Source organism: Colobus angolensis, unplaced genomic scaffold (genome assembly GCF_000951035.1).
Source record: "Colobus angolensis palliatus isolate OR3802 unplaced genomic scaffold, Cang.pa_1.0 Scaffold14, whole genome shotgun sequence".
Taxonomy (NCBI): Eukaryota; Metazoa; Chordata; class Mammalia; order Primates; family Cercopithecidae; genus Colobus; species Colobus angolensis.
In genome coordinates this window covers 9,633,205-9,656,567 of record NW_012114488.1, presented here as the reverse complement: position 1 = coordinate 9,656,567, position 23,363 = coordinate 9,633,205, and the positions used below count along the sequence as shown (strand labels likewise).

Here is a 23,363-nt window from a genome sequence, read left to right as displayed (position 1 = left end):
TCTCTCTCTCTCTCTCTCTCTCTCTCCTCCAGTCTCTGTCACCCAGACTGGAGTGCACTGGTGTGATCTCGGCTCACTGCAACCTCTACCTCCCAGGTTCAAGTGATTCTCCTGCCTCAGCCTCCCAAATAGCTGGGATTACAGGCACGCGCCACCATGCCTTGCTAATTTTTTTGTATTTTTAGTAGAGACGGGGTTTCACCATGTTGGCCAGGCTGGTTTTGAACCTCTGGCCTCAAGTGATCTGCCCGCCTCAGCCTCCCAAAGTGTTAGGATTACAGGCATGAGCCACCGTAACCAGCCCATCCATATTTTCCAATTTAGAAATATGGACTATTGATGAAAAAACTAATTCTCAACAACAGCGATGAGCAACGTGCAGCCCCCAATGATCTGTGGTGAAGAGAAATGAGATTCGGAGGAATGGCTGAATTCCATACATGCTTTTCCAAACCCAGTTCAATTTGTTGTTGGGTTTAGTTTCCCTTTATCAAAGATCCTGTCCATATCTGGTATAACTCAGATTTTAAAAATTGAACTTGAGACAAATAGGACACAATCAGGAAGCTATTTTGCTTAAAAGAAAGTCTCACATCGTCTTCAGGGCTCTTATCCTCAGAACACAAACACTTCAGGTGTTCAGCACAGAAGGAGAAGTCTACTTTGTTCCAGTTTCATTTAGCAGGACTCAGTAATGCAGGGTGATATGCTGGTTCCATGCGGGATGTGCTTAGCAAACACCCATTACAAGTCCTGGTTGCCACCTGTCTGCTCTCTTGGAAGAACTATGGAGAAAAAGATGTCATTGTAAGCCCAATTTGCCCTAATAAAAAATTACTTGGTGATTGCAATCTTCACCAGTGAAGAGTCCCCAGAGAACATCACAAGGACAGGAAGTAGAAGAATCCGTATCTTCTTGCATTCTCAGCATCACTGTTCGATGTATGCTGGCAGCTACACTCCCCATTCAAGGTGGGCACAGGACAGAGCCCAGAGACATCACAGTCCTGCATGTGCGAATGTACATTTCTGTATGCTACACCTTGCACATTCGGGGTGCTTTGCCTAAAGTCTAGGTTTAGAGAGCCACTCTGTCCCTCAAGGCTTGTGCCTGTCTCTGCTTTTCTGAGGGTCTACAGGTCCTATGTTGTTTGAAAAGGTGGTATGGTGATCTTGAAGTCCCTTACCTCACTGATACATGGCCCATGGGGCCCTACTTGTGTTCACCAAGCTACAGCAAGGGCGACCCCTGCTGACCTCCATCTTCAGTTCGCCCAGGTCAGCCCTGCCTCTGTGAGTGCAGCTCTGCTGTAGAAGCCCTGCTCCACTGGGGCTCTCCCGAAACTCTCTTTTTCTTTGCATGAGCTAGGACCCAAAGCAGAGGATCATAAAAAGGCATTCAAGTTCACATCTCAAGCTTCAGTCTCAAACTCACAAAGAAAATTGGAGGATGCCAGCAACTAGCAGCTGTTTACAATGGCCTGGAATGAAATGACGTCTTCAATTCAATTCAGCAAGCAATCACACAACACCAACTATTTGCGCAACACACTGACAGAGGCTGGCAAAAAGGCTGCATGGTTTAAATGCACAGCCTGTTCATTCAGCATCATTGACTCCTTCCACAAAGATAAATCAAAATCTGTGTTGTGATTGGAAGTGTGCTCAACTAGTGATTTTAACAGTTCAAATGCTTTTTTAAAAATGCCACTTACCATCACTGTGTCACTAGACAAATTGTTTAACATGTCTATTTTTGATGCTTCATTAAAATGGCAAGGACTATACTTTGCAGAGCTGTTGTGACAATTAAATAGGAACATATATGTAAAATGCCCAGCATGTGCACTTTTGCACTTTATGTTACAATTGTGCATAAGATGGAAAATGACTTATTCTATTAGAATCTCCAGCTCTTAATAGTGCCTATAAGAAAGGGACCATTTGTCCTCATAAATCCTATATAGAAAAAAATGAAAGAGAATAATTATTTCAGAGACTTGGTTTTGGGGAATGTTGCTTTGCATTACAAAGAAAATAAATGGGAACTTCCCCCCAGATGGATTGGAGTCCCGGCACGGCTCCTACCATTTTGTTTCACGTGGAAGACAAGCTAAGAGAAAAGCCATAATATAAAGCAGGACAGAGCCCAGTGACCTGGGAAACAATTAACCTGGACCCCCAATCAAACTGTACCTTGTGAAAGTTTTCAGAATCAAAATGAAGTCACTTGTGTAAAATAACAAAAACAAAAGCAGAACCCTGACAAATTGATCTGGGGAAGGATATGAAGAAGGGGTTCTCATGCTTGCATACCTGGTAACAAAACTGTCACAAAAGGCTACGAAAACGCAGCCTTGCACAGAGCCATTACAAACTTACACAAAAAGTGCTTCTGTGAGGACATCTGCCCAGCAACTGCCTTTCCAGTCTCAGAATAGCCTCATCTTTATTATTATTGATCCTTGTAGCCAAGGAAAATTATCACAAAAGAATTATGTCATTCTCCTGCATTTTTCCTTTAAAAGCCGTTGTCTTCTTTTAGTTCCCCAAATATGCCCATAGTTTACTATGGCACATGTATTCCCATTGCAATGTCCATCTTCAAATAATTATCATTTTTCTTTTTTTTCTTTTTTTTTTTTTTGAGACTGAGTCTCGCTCTGTCCCCCAGGCTGGAGTTCAGTGGTGTGATCTCAACTCACAGCAAGCTCCGCCTCCCAGGCTCACGCCATTCTCCTGCCTCAGCCTCCCGAGTAGCTGGGACTACAGGCGCCCACCACCACGCCTGGCTAATTTTTTGTATTTTTAGTAGAGACAGGGTTTCACTGTGTTAGCCAGGTTGGTCTCGATCTCCTGACCTCGTGATCCCACCTGCCTCGGCCTGCCAAAGTGCAGAGATTACAGGCGTGAGCCACCACGCCTGGCCATCATTTTTCTTTAGAGCGCCCATGTCTATGTGTTATTTAGGATGACATAAATGGTGTCAGAAGTGGGACCTTGAAAAAGACCATCAGAAAGCACCAGTGATTATTGGATCTGGTGTGGACTACTCACTTGAGCCTGTTGAATGCTCTGCTTCCAGGGCTCACTTTCTCTGCACTTGGTGCACTTTCTCTCAGGACAAGCCTCCCCCTTTTTGGTAGAGAATTTTTAAAATTATTCAGGATTTTGTTTGGTTACAAGGCTGTCTTAATAAATGATCTTACATCCTTCCTGGAGATGATAAAAGACATTTTGTCTTTTCTGGCAAGTCATTTCTGGTATAAAAACAAGAATCTTTCTGATTTGAGTACCCTGGTTTCCACAGAATTTATATTCTATCTATGAGGCATGTATTTTCTGGTGAACTTACTTTTGTTCTATGCACCTAGTTGAATAATTTGTTTGATCATCATCCCTGGGTTAAAATGAACACTCTTGAGTATAGTCTGAGAGCAAAAAATAAACATTCTAAATGGCTAAAAGCCATCAGGGTGGTTGTCGCTGTCTAAAACATCAGTCCAAACTTCTGACAAGATTTATAGGATCTTGTTTTCTTCAGAGATTAATAAGAAATGGAATGGGATTCTCAAACATAAAGGCATGCTAAGTTTTCTGAGATATTATGGCTCATTCTTGTGCATATTTTTTAACTGATTGCCCAATTACATCAAGGAAAATTCAGAGACTGAAATGGTCTTTATTGAAACTCTCTAAAAACACCCCTGAAACTATAGAGTTAACATGTAGTGCCTTCTAAGTTCTCTAACTTTCTCTTTCAATTTTTTTCAGCCTACTCTGAATCTGCTGACTTTTCTACTGGTGTTCAGATAAAATTCACTGCTTATTGCATTCCAGCCAATATTTTTATAAAAGGTCCTAAAAGTCATTCAAATTAATAGCTTTACAAATAACAAGAGCTCAATGGTAACCAAGAAACTAGACCTAAGGGTCAACTCTTTTAATGTAAATTTGGGCTTGCCTAACAATTGCTTAGGATAATTAATAATTAATTGAAGGATTGGCTAATATAAAACTAAAAGAACTAGATAAACATTTATAAAGATATGAAGATTCGGCTTTCAAATAAAACAAGTTGAACTCCTGAGCTCAGAGGAATAAGACATTTCTATCTGGTGTAAAAATTGCTTTGTCTGCCACATAGGGGTGAAGCCAAAACATCATCTACTGTAATACTTCCCCACCCACAATGACTAGTCAAGCAAAACAAACCAGCAAAAAGGTAAATTGTTACTAAAATCCAAGGCCACTTGGAGATCTTCTTATATAATTTAGCTAAAATGTAAACATTGAAAATTTAACCCTAATGTCATTTGAAACTGAAAAAAGGATTAAAAGAGGTGTTTTCGTTCTTTTTAAAAATCAAACTGTTTTACTCAAAATTCTGATCCACAGCTCTTATTATATTTACCTATCTGGGCAAACAAAGTGGGGTCGAGGGAAGGTCCCTGAGCCGCCATACTGGGGCTGGAGGTGTGATCTGGGAGCAGAGAGCCATGGCTGATTATGGAGAGTGACACAAACACGGTGCTAGCGTCCAGAATGACAGGTGGGGTGGCAGTCAATATGTGGCCCGAATGGGAAACTGAGGCTCTGATGGGAAACTGAGGCTCTGAACGAAGTCAATAATGAGAAGGAGAAACTGAATATAATTCAGAATACTTTCACAATTTAGGCAATTTAGGCAAAAAAAATTTTTTTTAAGTTGCCAGTTCACTTTGAGGTTTCTATCTGGAATAAGTGGATGGTGATGTTATTCACTGAGATGGAGGCGAAAGTTTCGGTGGAAAGGTAAGACACCTAGGCCAGGCGCGGTAGCTCACACCTGTAATCCTAGCACTCTGGGAGGCTGAGGCAGGCAGATGACTTGAGGTCAGGAGTTCCAGACCAGCCTGGTCAACACAGTGAAACCCCAACTCTACTAAAAGTACAAAAAATAGCCGAGCATGGTGGCATGCGCCTGTAGTCCCAGCTACTTGGGAGGCTGAGGCAGGAGAATTGCTTGAACCCAGGAGGCAGAGGTTGCAGTGAGCTAAGATCGTGCCACTGCACTCCAGCCTGGGTGACAGAGCGAGACTCCATCTCAAAAAAAAAAGAAAAAAAGAAAGAAAAGATACCTAGTTCTGAATATGATACAATTGCTGGTGTTAGTAATTCAAGCACATAATGACCTTCCACTACTAGCTTGGAGAGAGGCATTGCTTTCTAGGTGACAAAGCATTGTCCCCTCACAGGGCAAGAGAAATGCTCTCGGGTACAGCAACAGCCCTGCTGAGAAGGGGCTGGCCTGGAGGAGTTTCATGGGAACCTGGTTTTCTTCTCTCACTTTTATCTGTGGTGTCTTTTTCCACTGTAAGTTCCACTCATCCCTGCGGCCTAGTTCACGGCTCCTCTTTTCCACGGTGCTGCAGAGATGCTCCAGGCAGAAGCTTCCTCTGGCTGAGACCCAGGCCGGCTGCCCCTACTGGCTGCTCTCCATCCTGAGATGTGCCTGCTCCTCTGCCCCTCTGGGAGACACTTGTACTCCCAGCTCTGATCCTAGAGCCCTGCCGGCTCCTCCTTCCACACATACGAGCCTCAGACCCTGCTCACATGGGAGGCCTTTCTCAGTCATCTCTGCCCGGTGTTAACAGCGAGAACCATGTGGTCAGAGTTGCATCTTCCCAAGTTGAATCTGGAAAATGCACATGACCTACTTGTTTAATGATGTAAAAACATGTGCTTGGATCTGATCTCCATCACTGAACCTTAAACGCTGAGTCTTCCCCTTCTCCCGTCTCCTGCGGCTCATGAGTGCCTTATACTTAAGTGATCTGATGCAGGTTATCAAACGCTTCTGTTCTACCTGCTACTAAGCTCTAGGCCGAAAAAGGAATATTAACAGATCCAAGCATTTGCTTGTGCTGGTGTTTTGAACCCTCCAGCCCCTCATCAGTGCTTTCTTCCATTTAGCTGATGTGACAATGGCAGGAAACCAGCACTCGGCATATGATGTTTTACTCCACAGCCCATGCCTTCCACCAGGATGCAACCCTGTTGGCGTCCCAGTCTGCTCTCAAATGCTCAGACTAATACATACACACTACTTAAAAAAAAGAATGACTTGTTTAAAAACTGCAAAGGCAGCCGATTACAGACAGCCTCTGAGGAGCTGCTTTCCTTGACCCCCCAAGGCTATAAAATAAATGCAATTTGAAGTCTGTTCAAATCCACCAGCTCATCTGGGAATAATGAAGATAAAACCCAAGCCTTGAGCCGTGTTTGCAAAATGACTCAAAAAAAGAATTGACATCATTTAAAGGACTCTGAGGCTTAAGGGTCCACACCCTGAAGTACACCCACTGCCCAAGGACACAGAGCAAATGCAGGAATAATGCCCTTCCAGGTGCAAAACAAATCAGACCTTGTCCCTTTCACAGACATCCAAACACAAATCACCAGTTCCGACAGAAACAAATCCTGCCCTGCCACGCCACAGAAAAACACTGGAGACAGTAATGAGCTCAGAGAGGGGCCGAGGGACAATGACAACGTGGGGACCCTGGACCCTTGGGCTCCACTAGCCTTCCCCACAGCATGCAGAAGAGGGCTGAGCTCCTCCCTCTATTACAGAGGAGGCAAAATAAAGGGACTGCTTCCATGAAATCCCTGACCATCTCCCTCTGTCCGTCTGAAGAAGCTGTCAGGCCTGGCTGGGTGCTGCCAGTCTCAGGGAACCGGCTCTTACCGCAGAGCTCATTTCCGGAGGGGCAGAGGGCCGTCCTGCGTCTCCTTTAATGCCTGCGGGGGACACAGAGGTCACTTAGTCTGGGATCAGGACTGCCAACACCTGCTTTCTCACTATCCCATCTGCCTGGTCAACCTTTGTCTCTCTCTGAATATTCTGCATTTCAGATTGTCTTATAGACACCATGAAGTGAGGTCTTGGTTTGAGCCAATTTGAAAATCTCTTCTTTAAATGGGCGAGGAAAGCCAAATATTCACAAGCATTGATACAGCTGGCTTTTTTGGTAAATTACGTTGACAATATGGTTATTCTGGGGATTAAATATTTCACGGGTTGAACACAATGCCTGGCACAGTGTAAGTTCTATTGTAAGTGTGTATTGAATAAAACATAAATAGGATGTTAACGTGATTAAGACAAAGAGAGAAAAGGATTTAAAGACAGAAGAGGCCAGGAGACGTGGGAGAAGCCAATGCCAACAGGTTGTCTTAACAACACATGGAAAGCTCCCCACTGCACAGCCCCCAGACGCCTCACTCCACGAGCGAAATCCCTGCACGGCAGGCCGAGACCGTGGGTGCAGCAGTCTGCCTGACGTGAGAGCCATGTCATCACGTATCTAGAAGGAAAGGGCACCTCCCGTTCTGGAACACACAACGGAGGCACATTTCGCTGGGGGTTCCATGTACATTTCTAAATACGTATCAGTGCAGGGACCCTCTGATAAGAAGGAAGTGAGGCCTGACAGAAACTGCCCTGCCAGTAACCCGGAAGAGACTGCTCTGACGGAGACAGCGGCTGGCTGCTCTGTGAATACCCGAATCTCCTAGGGCAGGAGCGGCAAAGTCACCGTTCCAAGACACACCCGTGACCACACCAGGCTTCCGACAAGCGGGCAGCTGGCTAAGGAACGATGTCCTGGGGCTCTGGCCACATGGAACAGACCCACTCTGAGCGAGAGACACCGCCCAGGCCCACCAGGCATCAGCATGGGCTCCTGCCATGCGCAGAGCTCTTCGTCTGGACAGGGTCCCTGCGCCAAGAAGGCAACAGGCTCTGAGGGGTAAACTCAAGCAAGAGAGTCCCCTGAATCGGCGCCATCTGTCCAAATTCCAAGTATGCCTGCCTGATTGACCAGGGCACTGAAGAGCTTCATAGAGAAGAAAAACCAATCTGTGAACTTTATCCAAAGGACAAAACAGCCACTCAGGCGTGGGAGAGTTCCTCTCTCCCCTTGTACGCTGCACACGCTCACTCTACACGGACCACAACATCCAATTCACAGGCATGGAAGGGAAACAGCAAAGCAAACAGAAAGGCTTGCTGTGAAAAAGCAAACACGAAACTTCACTTTGGAGTTGTTTTTTAGAAAGCTGCAGCTTGTGAATTTCTTTTGCTTTTTAAAACAGAATATTTCCAAAACATGGGCATCAATGCTTGATCTTTTTAGGTGGGGGATAGAAGACTGGGCCATCTTCACAGACCCTCAGACCCCGGCTCTCGGCGTCCCCATCTGCCAGCCAGGCTTCCTGCTTGGGGGACGACTGCTCCCCCGGCTCGGTGCAGTTTTGCAGCTGCTGGTCTTGCTTAGTGAGGCACAGTTCTATCTGACCAACTGTCTGTACTTCTTCATCCTAAAAATAAACGATGAAAGACACTTTAGAATTCAGATCTTGGATTATCATCAAGGTCTTATGATCATGAACTTTCAGAACTTGAAGATAACAAAAGGAGAGGCTCCACACCACAGGTTCGAGTTTCCAAGAACAGACCCCTTCATTTAGCAGAAGGCTGACATGCACTAAATTGGAACGGGTGGCTCTAGGCGACTCGCCTGTGGGCAGTGGAGCTGGGCTTGGGGCTTGGATCTCCTGGTCACCATCAGAGGCCAGCCTGGCAGCCCTGGTGAAAAGCCTCTGCTTTTATCTTAGAGAAAATTAACAAAGATACAGATACAACAGCACTCAACATACCTATTAAGATATAAGGAGAAAAAAATGGCTTTTGTAGGCCAAAAGGGCAACAGTACCCTATTGCTAAAAGAACAGGTATATTCTTGGTAAAGATAAGCAAGAAGACAACCCTGTCCTCGCATGCTGTCAAGGAACCATGCCTGCTCACACACAGCACATGCTCCCACAGACATACATGCACACCCACATACACAGATGCGCAGGCCTGTGCACACATGCAGAACATGCCCGTATGTGCACACATACACACACAGCACATGCGCACAGATGCACAGGACCATGCACACACACAGCACATGCCCACATGCATGTACACACACACAGGTGCACACAACACAGGTACACATGCATGTACACACGCACACACACAGCACATGCCCACATATACAGACACAAATGCACAAATACAAGTCTGCCCATGGGAACTGTATGGTGAAGACAAAGCCATCAGGAAACTAGAACCTGTCTTAAGAAAAAAAGGAAGATGAAACATAACTGTCTAACCTGGCTTGGCGGAAGGCACTGGATTTTGGGTATCACTCCATATACTCTGGCGAGGGCATCTTTAAAATCTGCAACCTGATATTCAATACAAGTGTATTAGAAATTAAACTTCAACAGAAAAGATCTGACAGTTCTGGGCTATCCCAAGTGCACCAGTGGTAGGGTCCTGCTGTCCCCTGGCTGGCAGGGACAGAACCCAGCACAGGTGTGAGAATGAAGCCCCATCGCCACCAGCAAAGCAGAGGATGCTGTCATCCTGGGCTTCATCCCCAGACCACAGGCTGCTCGCCGCGGCTGTTTTCTCTCTACTCCTGTTTCTCTGGAGAGCGGAGCTCTCCTCCTCCCAGTGTCTTTCCGGGCCCCACCCTCCCTCCCAAACCGTCTCACCTGAAATCCCACCTGCCACAGCCACCCTCATCCACCAACTCCTACTCCACCTTTCACGGCCCACAAAACTTTCTCAGCCCTGCCCACTCTGAAGTCTCCCTCTCTCCCGACCCTTCCCACGGCGGACACATTCTCCTTCACAGAAGGCAGGCCCTGGGAGCCCTTGGGTACCGGTCCTAACACTGCAAACCTAGACCCCCGTGTGCTCCAACCTCCTCTCGGACGAGGGGCCTCCTTCCCGCTCTACTGAGGGAATCCTCCCCGCCCCGCTTCGGCCTCGTGCCTTCTGAGTCAAACCTCCTAGGAGGACACCTGCATCCTCTAAGCCTCGTGCTCTGGCTTTGGGGGGCACCGAGCTGGGGTCATCAGCTCCAGCAGATGCCTTTTGCCCCTTGCCTGCCTGTCTGCCCAGACACTGTCCACTCCTTCCAGGAAGCTCTCCTGTGGCCTCCTGAGCACCTGCTCCACTGACCGCCTGGTTACTGGCTGCCATTCCCGCCCCAACTCCTTGGCCTCCTTCACACTATCGCTTCTTCTCCAGCTGCATGGCCATGGGCCAAGATTCCCCCACCATGTGGCCTACTTAGAGGGTCTCTGTCCCTAGTCTCTCCCCAGCACCAGGCAACCACAGCAACAAGCAAACACCCCAGCCTACTCAGAGCTCAGTGCTGCTGGAGGATGAGGTACTCATGTCTGTGGCTCCCACCTGGCCTCTTCCCAAACTTCCTGCTCTCCCCCTGATCCCCCTCAAGTGGCAACTGGTCTCATGTCTTCCAGCCCCCAGTTCTGCTCCACTGAGCCACTCCCCCCAGGGCCTGGGCAGGCTGCAGGCCTCCATCTCAGCAACATATTTCCCAGGAAATGTCTGGGTCAGCAACTCTCCTGGGTTCTCCCACAGCCCTGATTTTCCCATAAAACAGATGAGTGGACAAGTGGCTGGATGCTGGATGCAAAAGCAGAAAGTCTCTCCTGACGATAAATCAAACTCTTTTCAAAGGACAGAACTCTGAGTATCCAACGTGCTGTTTCTGATGCCCAATCAAACGCCATTAGCACCTGAAAGCAGCTCAGCAAAAGTGTGGTCGCTGTGGCTTTTACCACCACTGGAATCAGTTCCCTGGACACCAAATTCTGGGCAAACATGGCAGGCACATTCCCCTCATCTATTCGCACACGAGTCCAGGTGAGGACTGTGAGGGCCCTGCAGGTAATCATCTTATGGCTTCCCGGGGTTGGGGTTGTGGGGGAGTCTGGAAAGGGCTGGCAGACGCCTTCCTCAAGTCCACTGCTCCCCACACCCTGGAGAAGTGGCCGCACAGGTGGAGAAGTGGCCGCACAGGTGGAGAAGTGGCCGCACAGGTGGAGAAGTGGCCGCACAGGTGGAAAAGTGGCCGCACAGGTGGAAAAGTGGCTGCACAGGTAAGCAGACACCACTGAGGGCAAAGGCACTGTTGCCAATTTATTTCTCAAACTGTCAAGGCACCGAAATAATTGTTCAACATACAGCCATCACCCCAGAACTGCTAAAATCAGTGACTTTCAGCCTTTTTCTAAATCTACAACACGTGATAAAATACAAAAACTATCTCAAAGAATTTGATACATTTCTCTAAGGCAAGAGTCTGCAAACACTTTCCGTAAAGGTCCACATCGTACATATCCCGGGCTTCGTGGCTGACACATCGGTGTCTACGGCAGCTACATCGTGGGAGCACAAGCATCCCCCGGTAATAGAGGATTACCATTTTGTTTACAAAAACAGGCAACCCAGAGTTGAAAACAACTACTTTCTCTTTCCTTTTAAGAGACGTGATCTGGCTGTCACCCAGACTGGAGTGCAGTGGGGCGACCATGGCTCACTGCAGCCTCAAATTCCTGGGCTCAAGCAATCCTCTGACCTCAGCCTCCTGAATAGCTGAGACCACAGACACATACTATCATGCTCAGTTGCTTTTACTTCTTTGTAGAGGTCTCATTCTGTTGCCCAGGCTGGTCTCGAACTTCTAGCCGCAAGCAATCCTCCAGCCTCAGCCTCCCAAGGTCCTGGGATTTACACCACACCTGGTCAAAAACAACTTTTTTTTTTTTTTTTTTTTTTTTTTTTTGGAGACGGAGTCTAGCTCTGTCGCCCAGGCTGGAGTGCAGTGGCGCGATCTCGGCTCACTGCAAGCTCTGCCTCCCAGATTTACGCCATTCTCCTGCCTCAGCCTCCCGAGTAGCTGGGACTACAGGCGCCCGCCACCTCGCCCGGCTAGTTTTTTGTATTATTTTTAGTACAGACGGGGTTTCACCATGTAGCTCAGGATGGTCTCGATCTCCTGACCTCATGATCCACCCGTCTCGGCCTCCCAAAGTGCTGGGATTACAGGCTTGAGCCACCACGCCCAGCCAAAAACAACTTTTTGTATATGCTTACCAGCTAATAACATCTTGTCATGCTTAAATGTCGTTAGTTTTTTTTTTTAAATCATAAAACAAATCACAATTTCATCATGAAAACAAAGCACAAACATAAGACTATGTTACAAAAGTGAATGTGACTCTTCAAACTGCAGATTCCACCTGCTCTGCCAGACCCTGGAGCACACGCTTCTCACAAAAGGAGCCGTGAACCTGTGCTTCCAAATCACTGGTCTTGCCTTCAGTTCCTACGCAACATGCACAGGAAAATAAAATGCAAATAACATCTGTTTACATGATAACGGTTAAGTAGGAAGGGGGTTTGCATTGGGTCACTTTACAGTCCACTGACTCAGAGGCTGAAATGGCCCTGCTGGAGGTCCCCAGGAGATACACAGGAGAAAAAAAGCAAAAGCAAGACTTACTTGGTAGTAATTGATGGATGGTTTTATCCCCAATTTTAGGAGCACACTAAAATTTAAATTTAAAAAAGTTAGCTGTATAATGAAGGTCCATTTTCCTTCCTTGTTCTCTTCAGATATCACATTTCATGGCAAAAATTAAGACACTGTTAAAGGAAAGTGCTTTTTTTCTATGACTTTATGCAACAAATGTGTCAACATGGACAGCAAATCTATGGTTCCCAGTCCCTGCCTTCCCACTCCTCATCAGCACACACACTAACTGCTCCAGACACCCTTTCCGATTCCTGACTCCTTCTGAGCATGGGAGCACAGGGGCCACCACCAACTGGAGGTGGCACACAGAGCACCACCCATTGGCCACACCTGCTTAAAAGATAGCAAATGAAATTGGATTCCAGGCTTATCCTGGTAAACTGCATTTGGTCAAATCTTTGAACACAGTCATGCACCACATTTCGACATTCAGTCAGTGAAGGCCTGCAAGTATGAGGGTGGTCCCATATGATCATATTTCTACTGTGCCTTTTCTGTGCTGAGATATGTTTAGATACACAAATCCTTACCACTGTGTTACATATAGGTGCCTACAGTACTCGGTACAGTCACACGCTGTACAGATTTGTAGCCTCACAGCAACAGGCTATACCACAAAGCATAGGTGTGTCGTGGGCTGTATCAGCTAAGTAAGTGCACTCCAAGATATTCACATAATGACAATTTTATACCCTATCACTAAGCAATATACAACCATATGTTAAGTCCCTATAGCTTTCAATCGCCTCCTAAAGCACTGCTACACAGAATCCTACCAAACTACCATATACAGAATTCACGTATTAAATTATAAAGGTACACTGTAAAAATTCTGAATCATTCCAGAAGAATATCCTAGTTCCCCATATTCAAGCCTTTGTAGAAAATTCTAGATCATGATCACAGAGTGGACACAAAGACTTTGACAGCCTCTGTGTGCACTAACTGATTGTCAGACTGTCTTGGCCACAGAGTTCCTGGAACAAGGACTGAGATGCTGGGCCAGGGTCCTTTCAGCACCAGACATGGCCCAAACCCACAGGACCTCGCATACCCTAGCTGTTGGTGTTGTATGAGGTAACAGGTTTCAGACTTTGCAGCAAAAAAAAAAACAATGTAAACTAGCTCATGAATTTTTTAATATTTATCCTAAGTTTCAATGATCCTATTTTTGATATATTGAGTTTAATAAAATATTTTTGAAATTAATTTAACCTGTTTCTTTTTGCTCCTTTTAATGACGCTTCTAGAACATTTTAAATGACATCTGTGGCTTGTGTTACATGTCTATTGGGTACCATGCTCCTGACTTGGGTGATCGACGGAATAAGGCAAAGAGAGAAAGATGTGGGGAAATGCAGCACCTAGCCCAGCATCATGCTTTCTGCTGAGGTGAGATGAGCTTGGCACTCATCCCAGGTCTTTATCTGTGGGTACTCTAGGACATGCCATCAGCTCATCTGAGTCTATGGGAACCCTGAGAACTTTGCTTCAAGGTGATTTATGGTTTTTCAGGTTTGTTGCCTTCATATTATGAAGTGAAGAAAAAAATGCTACAGTTTTGTATTGTATTTTATTTTTTTTTGACACAGAGTCTTGCTCTGTGGCCCAGGCTGGACTGCAGTGGTGTGATCTCGGCTCACTGCAACCTCTGCCTCCTGGTTTCAAGAGATTCTCCTGCCTCAGCCTCCTGAATAGCTAGGATTACGTGCACCACCATGCCCAGCTAATTTTTGTATTTCTAGCAGAGATGGGGTTTCACCATGTTGGCCAGGCTGGTCATGAACTCCTGACCTCGTGATCCACCCGCCTTGGCCTCCCAAAGTGTTGGGATTACAGGCATGAGCCACCGTGCCCGGCCTGTTACAGTTTATGATAATTTGAAAAGTCAACCTATGAGAAAAATACAATTTGTGATACCAGTTTATGAGGAAAAATGAGGGGTCTTAAATTTTGACTTCTTAATTTTATTTTTAGATTAAAATTAAGGCACTAAGAATTATAGATTTCCCTTGCAGAAACTAAGAATATAAATTTCCTATAATTGTTCTTTATAGGTTCTAGCAAACATACTCTCAGTAGTGCTTTGCCCTTGCAGGCCCTCAGTGAACATTTACTGAATGAATGAATGAATGAATGAATGAATGAATACAGGACCCACCATCCCCATCTACAGCAACAGCGGGACAGCACTGGGCCCTGCTGAACCCCCACAGGGACTCCAGGACTTAAGAGTTTTGCACATGTCTTGCATGTGTGTGTGCGTGTGTGTGTGTGTGTGTGTGTGTATGTCTTAGTCTGTCCAGTGTTGCTATACAGGAACACCTGAGGCTTGGTAATTTATTTAAAAAAGAGGTTTATTTGGCTCACAGGACTGCAGGCTGTCCAAGAAGCATGGAACCAGATTCTGCTTCTGACAAGGGCCTCAGGAAGCTTCCGCTCATGGCAGAAGGCAAAGAGGAGCTGGTGTGTACAGAGATCACATGGCCAGAGAGGAAGCCAGGGGGTGGGGGTGGTGCCAGGCTCCTGTTAACAACCAGCTCTCTGGGGAACTGAGTGGGAACTCGCTCACCCCTGCAAGAGGGCATTAATCTATTCATGAGGGATCCTTCCCCACAACTCAGACACCTCCCACCTCCACACCGGTGATCAACATGAGATTTGGTGGGGATAAACCGACCACATCCAAACCACAGCAGGAAAGCTACTGAGTTTCAACAAGTATAAGTAGGAGCCACTTAATAAGCTATTTGTTGGATACAGAGATGAATTATTTAGAAAACTGATTTTCAAATTTTTGGCAGTATCCATTTATCCTCCTTTCTCTGTTTGATTAAATGAACTGGTTTATGGAGTCAGCCTGGAAAACACTAGCACTCTGTGGCAGGCTCAGGACCGTAAGACCCATATTTTGAAACAGAAGGCATCTTTCTTATTATCTCCAAAGTGGTTCCTACCCCTCCAATCTTTCAGCAATGACAGACTTTCTTTTTAATTGTAAGTCTCCTGTGCTCCAGGAGCTACCTAAGACACTCTCTTGGTTAATCGTCCTAATGACGTTTTTTTTGTTTTGTTTTGAGACAGTTTTACTCTTGTTTGCATAGGCTGTAGTGCAATAGCATGATCTCAGCTCACCGCAACCTATGCCTCCTGGGTTCAAGCCATTCTCCTGCTTCAGCCTCCCGAGTAGCTGGGATTACAGGCATGCACCACCACACCCGGCTAATTTTTGTATTTTCAGTAGAGATGGGATTTCACCATGTTGGCCAAGCTGGTTTTGAACTCCTGACCTCAGGTGATCTACTCACCTCAGCCTCCCAAAGTGCTGGGATTATATGCATGAGCCACCACACTCGGCCCACAGTGACTTTTGAACAGCTATTTAGCTACATTTTTTGGGTGAGAAAATGTTTCCTAAAATATTGTTCTTACTGCAAGAAAGCAATGCTTCCTCTATTAAAAACCTAACATTAAATTATATAGAGCAAATTATATACACAAACTATATACAAATCAAAGTGTATAGGTCTGTGTACGTTTCTTAACGTATGTACTTGGTAGTGCAGATTTTAAGAGCTAGAAGAGACTTCAGGGTTGTTGGCAACCTATCCATTTATTTTACAGCATGGAAAGAAGATCTAGAGGTCAGATACACAAACTGTACAACTAGTTAGTGTCAGAACCAGGATGAAAAGGCCCACCTAAAGCCGTGAGCTCTGGGAGGGGATTTTTTAAAAAGCTTATTCACAGGGCATTCTTTGCTGTAATCTTGGTCCCCGCTAACCGTGCCAAGCCCCTCTTCTATCCGCGCCTGAGCTCTAGCCCACCCAAGTCGCAGCTGTTAGACCGCGTTTCATCAGATGACACAGGAGACCATCTGTGTGAGACAATTTTGTGCATTGAGGAGGCAAAGCACATGTCTAGATAAGCAATGGAGGTTTATTCATCTTTTAAGCAGATTTAATTCAGAAACGTTAAATACAGCTGATTAGCAAAGGCTCCTGGTATTATTCTGATTTGAAGGAGAATTGCTCTAAAACAAGCTGCGTAAATTGCAAAAGCAGCAACGCAGAGGCTGTGCAATCGCCTGTCATGTTTTTTACAATGACTTCACTGGTTTATTATGACCTCTTACGATGAAGGTCAGTGAGAGCAGCTAAGACACTGACACCCTGAAATGTCCAGACAGAGAGGTAAGGGCACACCCTGGTTCTCTAGCGACCAGATTTGGACAGTGAGTGGGCTGGGCGTGGCCCTCGGGAGGCACTTTGTTTTACAAGTTCACTGGTTCAAGTGGTGACAACATATTCCCCTTCTCAAGAACTGAGGTGAGAGGGACGATTCAGGCAGGTTTGGGTCATTTCTGGGGCTTAAATAACCCTGGCCAACATCTCTTTCCTGCCTGCTTGTTCCAGGAGCTCTGTGACAAAGACCCACAGACTTCCTGAGGTTCCATCTTTCTAAGAAAAAGGAAACGACCTGTTAATGCACTATCCTTTATCAGGACCATGGCTGAGAAAGGCACGCGCTGGTTGGAGTTCTCATTTTCCCTACGGCCGACTCTGATGAGATGGTGCCCAGACAGGCATCCCAATACTCTGCACCCACTCTGTGTGATCGTGATGTAGAATGATCCGGAAAGGCTTGGTAGGCACACAACATTCCTCAGGAATGATTCCACTGGCCAAACAGTGCACATGCAGAAGCTGCTGGAGGGCAGCGTGGTCTACACTCACTCCCCTGGATCCAGCCGTCAGGCTTGGGAGACAGCAGGGATCCCCACTGGGAAGTGCAGCAGGGGGAAGGGCGCACCCACCTGTTGAGGTCCAGCTCCCTGTAGAGTTTCAGGCTTCTGCCAAAGTATTTCTTCTGGGAGTTGAGTGCGTCCACCTGGGCGGCACAGGTCCCATGCTTTTCCCACTCATGCTTCCTGTGAGGATTAGAAAAAAATCTCCACTTAAAAGTAATGAAACAGGCTGGGCGCAATGGCTCAGACCTGTAAATCCAACACTTTGGGAGGCTGAAGGGGGTGGATCACCTGAGATCAGGAGTTTGAGACCAGCCTGACCAACATGGTGAAACCCATCTCTACTAAAAATACAAAAAAATGAGCTGAGTGGGGTGGCAGGTGCCTGAAATCCCAGCTACTCAGGAGGCTGAGGAGATTCACTTGAACCGGGGAGGCAGAGGTTGCAGTGAGCCGAGATCATGCCATTGCACTATAGCCTGGGCAAGAGAGAAATTCCGTCTCAAAAAAAAAAAAAAAAGGTAATGAAACTGATTCCTAATAAAAATGCTCAAGCATGTTTTGTCTTAGCACAGACTATTCCCGTGCAGTAGGCATGTCATTTCTTTTACAAAGTAGGAAGGATACAATTCCTTATAGGCAACACAGGCAATTATTTCAATCCCCCACGATGAAATAATCAGTTTCAGTTCACGTCTACAATTACAGCTTGCTCAATTAACAACAAATCAAAGCTGAGAAAAAAGAACACGATGCTGCCCTAACCCCCCACTGATTCACAAAGCAACGTGTGGTCTCCTGCAGTGAGTGGGTGCTGCGCAGCCAGGGAATTTCGCAGAGTGGCACAAACTGTCATTTCTAAGCAACCAGCCACAGAAAGGCAGGATGGCTAATTACCAGGAAACACCTCAGGCCCATTTTCCATGTCAGCTTCTACAAATTATAGTTCAAGCATCCATTCTACATAGAGGACAATACGAACAACTGAACAGCCCATAACTAAATGGCTGCACATGGACAGCAATTTGTATTCCAGAAACATGTGGTCCCTGATAATGATTCCTGATATTTTACCGCAGATTAAAGGCTTACAAAAATCTTTCACGTTCTTCACTTGGTTCTCAAAACTCTGCAAGGCGAAAATATCACTGCTAGTTTAGAGACAGGGAACGGAAGCCCAGCAGGGCCAGGGGACTTGCCGAAGGCCCCTCTCAAGCCCAAGGTCAGCGCCCTTCCCACTGCACTGGGCTGCCATCCAATCAACTGCTGACGAGACTGACAGCCACCTTCAGAATGACCGGCGTGTCATTCAGATGTTTATCATCATTAGCATGAAAAGACTAAATGGGAATCAGATTTCCTCAGCTTTATTAGTGATGAATTCTGATGTTTTAATAAATAACATTCATGCAATCACTTATATGCAGTCTTAAAAATACAATCTAAATGTGCATTAATTCATTGGCAAACTTCATCCAAAATACTGGTTTTAAATAATTCCTATCGATTTAAGTCGCAGAAAACGATGAAAAGTTGAAAACAGGAAGGATAAAAGTGGATGAGTAAGTATCTTCATCTAGAAGACTTTCCAGAGCGAATTACCTGATAACTTCCTATATCCTATGGGGTAGAAAAAAAGAGATTATTTTAAACTAATTGAAATGTAACCTGAATTCCAGGTGACTTAGTTGCTACAAAACAGGGGTAATTCTGCAGGTGAGATGAGGTGTGCCGAGCCCTTCCACACGAATGAAAACAGTTACTTGCTCACAATAAACTGCAAATGTCAGCCATCATTATTCTTGGAGCAAGCTTAACTCAACAGATGCTGGAAATAGACTGATATTCACGGAGCTCAACGACATTCACTCACACGTCATTTGGAACTGGACCTTTTTTATTTTTAAGCATCAAAATGGTCAGTCACCAACGTGAAGTGACTCAGCGTGTTGCCCTCTATGGTGAGAGACACCCTGACTCACCCATCAAGCGTAGACGCAGCCAGGAGTGGATGTCCCGGGCTCACCCACCCACTGTCACCTGGCCCGCTCGGCCACAAGAGGCAGCCAGTCCTCGGGGCCGGTTATGCCCAAAGACACACTCCACAGCAGTGCTGTGACACCTTCCTCTGCCCAGGGAGCAGAGGTGGAGAAGCCAGAGGCCAACCCCCATGGAGTTAGGTGACCTGAGTGATATGCACAGGACTGGGTGACACAGCCCAGACAGGAGCTCCTCCCTGATATTTTGTATTTAGGAGCACTCAAAAATATAAATATTAATTTGTGTGTGAGATTTATCCTTTTCATTTATAATCAGTTTTTTTAAGTGTGTAATTCAACTATCAACTTGAAAATTTAAAGAAAGTCATCTTGCCTTTATCAGAGCACAAAAATAAATGCATACTTTGCCCACACTGTTTTGATTAAATGCTCAAGATCCAGCTCACTGAAGGCCTTTGCATGTTTGCTGATTTATTTTCAGCCATTTGGCTAGTCTGACAGACTCTATCATGGAACATTGTAACAACTGGAAAAATTCTCTTTCATATAACTCAGTTACCATACACTCATTATCTGAAGTACACTGTGAAGTGACATACAATTTTTTTTTCCTATCTTCTTCCATTTCAACTTATCATGGCCATTATTTTGAAATAATTTTCTAGAACACAGGCTGTGCAGAACAGGTGACTGAGACCTGAACCATTCACCATCCGAATTTTCATTAAGAGTGGTTCTCTGTACTCAAGGGTGATTCAATGCACAGAGTGAGGGTCCGTGAATCCTAAGCCACTTCACGGCCACAGCGATGAACCAGGAAGATGGACATCACTTCCATTTCATTTTGTTTTAAAAAGCTTTCTTCTAAACTTAACTTATAACTTTCCTGAAAATTACACACAAAAATATTACTAAGTTAACCTTTCTACCTAAAATTTGATGGGTTGTAATCTGAATTATAAATTGCAACATTGAAGTGGGATAGAGAAAATAATTACCTTCTGTTAACATAATGTTAATTAAAGGAATTCCCTTCATGTTATTAAAAAAGCCATGATTTTAAAAGCTACCTTGAATTCAACATGGCATTTAGGTCCTAGGCTCAGCTTCGGCTGAACTTAAAGGCACCTCACCCTGACTGAGGTCTCACTTACTCTCCTCCCTAAGTCATAGGCATGAGATCATCATCTTAGAAGACATCTTTTTTTTTGAGATGGAATCTTGCCCTGTCACCTGGGCTGGAGTACAGTGGCGTGATCTCGGCTCACTGCAACCTCCACCTACTGAGTTCAATTGATTCTCTTGCCTCAGACCCCCAAGTAGCTGGGATTACAAGTGTACGCCACTGTGCCCAGCTAAATTTTGTATTTTCAGTAGAGATGGAGTTTTGCCATGTTGGCCAGGCTGGTCTTGAACTCCTGACCTCAAGTGATCCACCTGCCTTGGCCTTCCAGAGTGCTGGGATTATGGGTGTGAACCACTGTGGCTGTTCTCTTTTTTCTTAATGTATTTCAAGACAGGAGCACAATTTCCTTAAGCAATATTCTCTCCTGTCTGATATAGACTAATTCTTAGATATGCAAGCATTTGACTTTGTTGAGCCTCAGAAGAGAAAATTTGTATCTTTCTCTTTTTTTTTGTTGAGACAGGGTCTCACCCCCCCGTCACCCAGGCTGGTTATCACCCAGCTGATCACAGCTCATTGCAACCTTGAGCTCCTGGGACCACAGACACACAATACCACATCTGGCTGACTTTTAAAATTTTTGGTAGAGACGGCATTTTGTCATGTTACCAGGCTGGTCTCGAACTCTTGGACTCAAGCAATCCACCCACCTCAGCCTCCCAAAGTGCCAGGATTACAGGCATGAGCCATTGTGACTGGCTGAGAAAAGTTTCCAAGCAAAGTAATAAATATCACATAGGTTAGAAAACAGGCTTATAAGGTAAATTCCACTTGCTTTCATTTTTTTATATATTGGAGAAAGGCACCAAAAATGTCATAACAGAATCATATCTCATCAAAGGTTGTTCAAACTGCTCAGCCCCATAAGACAGATTCTGTTATCTTGCTTCCCACACAGTTTCCACTTAGAGCGATTCATCACGCTCCCCACACCCGCTCAGACAGCAATCAAGACAGCAATCAGAGGCTGGGACTTACCAGAAGCGGCTGCGATTGGGAAACGAGTGAATTACATCAGGCCAGTATGCCTTCATTTCTGGCAAAAGATCCTATGCATTAAAATAAAAAAATAAATAAGTCTATGTAGGATCTTAATAATAAACTCCAAACCCAGAAGATAAATTTGATAAACTGACACATTCAAAGAATTGAGCTCTGCTAATTAACAATACTTGGGTGAGTAAAATAACCCTATACTTATTTTGTACAAAGTGTTTGTTAAGATATATCTACAAGTGCAATTTGAGTAATCATAAAACTGCACACGAAAATACAAGCCCTTATAGGTGAAGGGTGTACATCCAAACAATGGAATATTTGCAGCAACAAAAACCAATGAACTATCAAGCCATGAAAAGCCATTGGAGGAACTGTAAACACATATTGCTAGTGAAAGAGGCCAATCTGCAGAGGCCCCATACTGTGCGATTCCGATGATGTGACCATTTGGAAAAGGGAGTCTTAAGAGACAGAAATGAGATGTGCAGTTGCTAGGGGTTCAAGGGGAGGAAAGAAGGGGAGGTATGGCTCAGGGAGTCTGAGGCCAGGGGCTGCTCTGCACCGCACTGGGTGGGACTTGCTCTCCTGCATTTATCCAAAGCCACACAACTGCACAACACAGGAGTAAACCCTAATGTTAACGCTAAACTTTATTTAATAATGAAGTATCAGTATCAGTTCATTAATTGTAACAAATGTAACTCACTATAGAAGATGTTAATGATTGGGAGATTTGAGGGGGAAGGGAGTGAACTGTCTGTAATCTCCATCCAATTTTTCTGTAAACCTAAAACTGTTCTAAAAACATCAGCCGGGTGCCGTGTTCACACCTATAATCCCAGCACTTTGGGAGGCTGATGCAGGCAGATCAGGAAGTCAGCAGATCAAGACCCTCCTGGTCAACCTGGTGAAACTCCGTCTCTACCAAAAACACAAAAATTAGCTGGGCATGGTGGCACATGTCTGTAATCCCAGCTACTCGGGAGGCTGAGGCAGGAGAATCACCTGAACCAGAGAGGCAGAGGTTGCAGTGAGCCGAGATCGAGCCAGGGCACTCCAGCCTGGTGACAGAGTGACTCCGTCTTAAAAAACAAACAAGAAACCATCAATTAAAACAAACAAACAAAGGACAAGCTCTTCTTTTCCCAGAGAAGAGCTTGTGTGAGCTGGGCAGCCTGGGCTCCACACTGCACCGGTCATGCTAAATTCAACGGAACTGGAGTTTACTTTTCAATTTCTACACACCCTCTACACCAAAAAAACCCAAAATAGTCAGTAAAAAGATGCTGAACAAACTTTGGATAACTTCATTTTTCTTCCCTTTCTCCTGTTTTCCAGCAACCTATATGAGGGTTCTTTCCTCAGCCCATTTGTAATGTGGCCCCACCCCACAGCCCCTGCCTGTGTGGGCACAGCTCTGACCCCCTGCAGCCCCCCACCCAGCCTCTCCTGCCCCACCATGCTGGCTTCAGCCCCACCAGCCCTCGGGATGATCTAGGCCACGATATGACTGACTGTGCCAACTGGGCTACTTCCATCTGGGACAATGCAAAGTTGGATCTACCACTACACAACGAGGAAGCCAGGACTACTCTGAGGAGCTGCGGCTCAGGCCCCCACAGACCCATGACCCGCCGCCCTCCACCCAAAAGGCGATTCAGCCTTCCTGTCCTGGATGCCTCCGGGATGTGCGGTCCCACGGTGCCTCTGCACCAATCTCTCCTCTCCTGGGTTTCCGCCTTTCCCGGCTGTAGGCACACATGCCCCTTTTCACCTGGTTGTTATCACGGGGCTCCACCAGCACTGCCCCCTCTGCCCATCAGGCCCACACCTGTCAGCGCTGTCCCCTTAGCCCACCCACATCTGTCAGCCCTGCCCCCTCACCTACCCATGTCCACACTTATCAGCCCTGCCCCCTCACCCACCCACACCCACACCTGTCAGCCCTGCCCCCTCACCCACCCACACCCACACCTGTC

The 23,363-nt window shown here is 45.8% G+C and overlaps 1 protein-coding gene across 1 annotated transcript in view; it reads right to left on the bottom strand.

Moving 5' to 3' along the window:
* Positions 1–8,076: 8,076 nt before the first annotated feature.
* Positions 8,077–23,363, bottom strand: part of RNASET2 (ribonuclease T2) — a 28,761-nt gene continuing 13,474 nt past the window's right edge. Inside the window, exons 5-9 of the mRNA XM_011934952.1 lie at positions 21,364–21,434; positions 17,269–17,382; positions 12,420–12,465; positions 9,208–9,282; positions 8,077–8,364 (exon numbers count right to left, since the gene is read on the bottom strand). Of these exons, the coding sequence (XP_011790342.1) occupies positions 8,161–8,364; positions 9,208–9,282; positions 12,420–12,465; positions 17,269–17,382; positions 21,364–21,434 (510 nt within the window). The 3' untranslated portion in view covers positions 8,077–8,160. The remainder of the gene's footprint in view (positions 8,365–9,207; positions 9,283–12,419; positions 12,466–17,268; positions 17,383–21,363; positions 21,435–23,363) is intronic.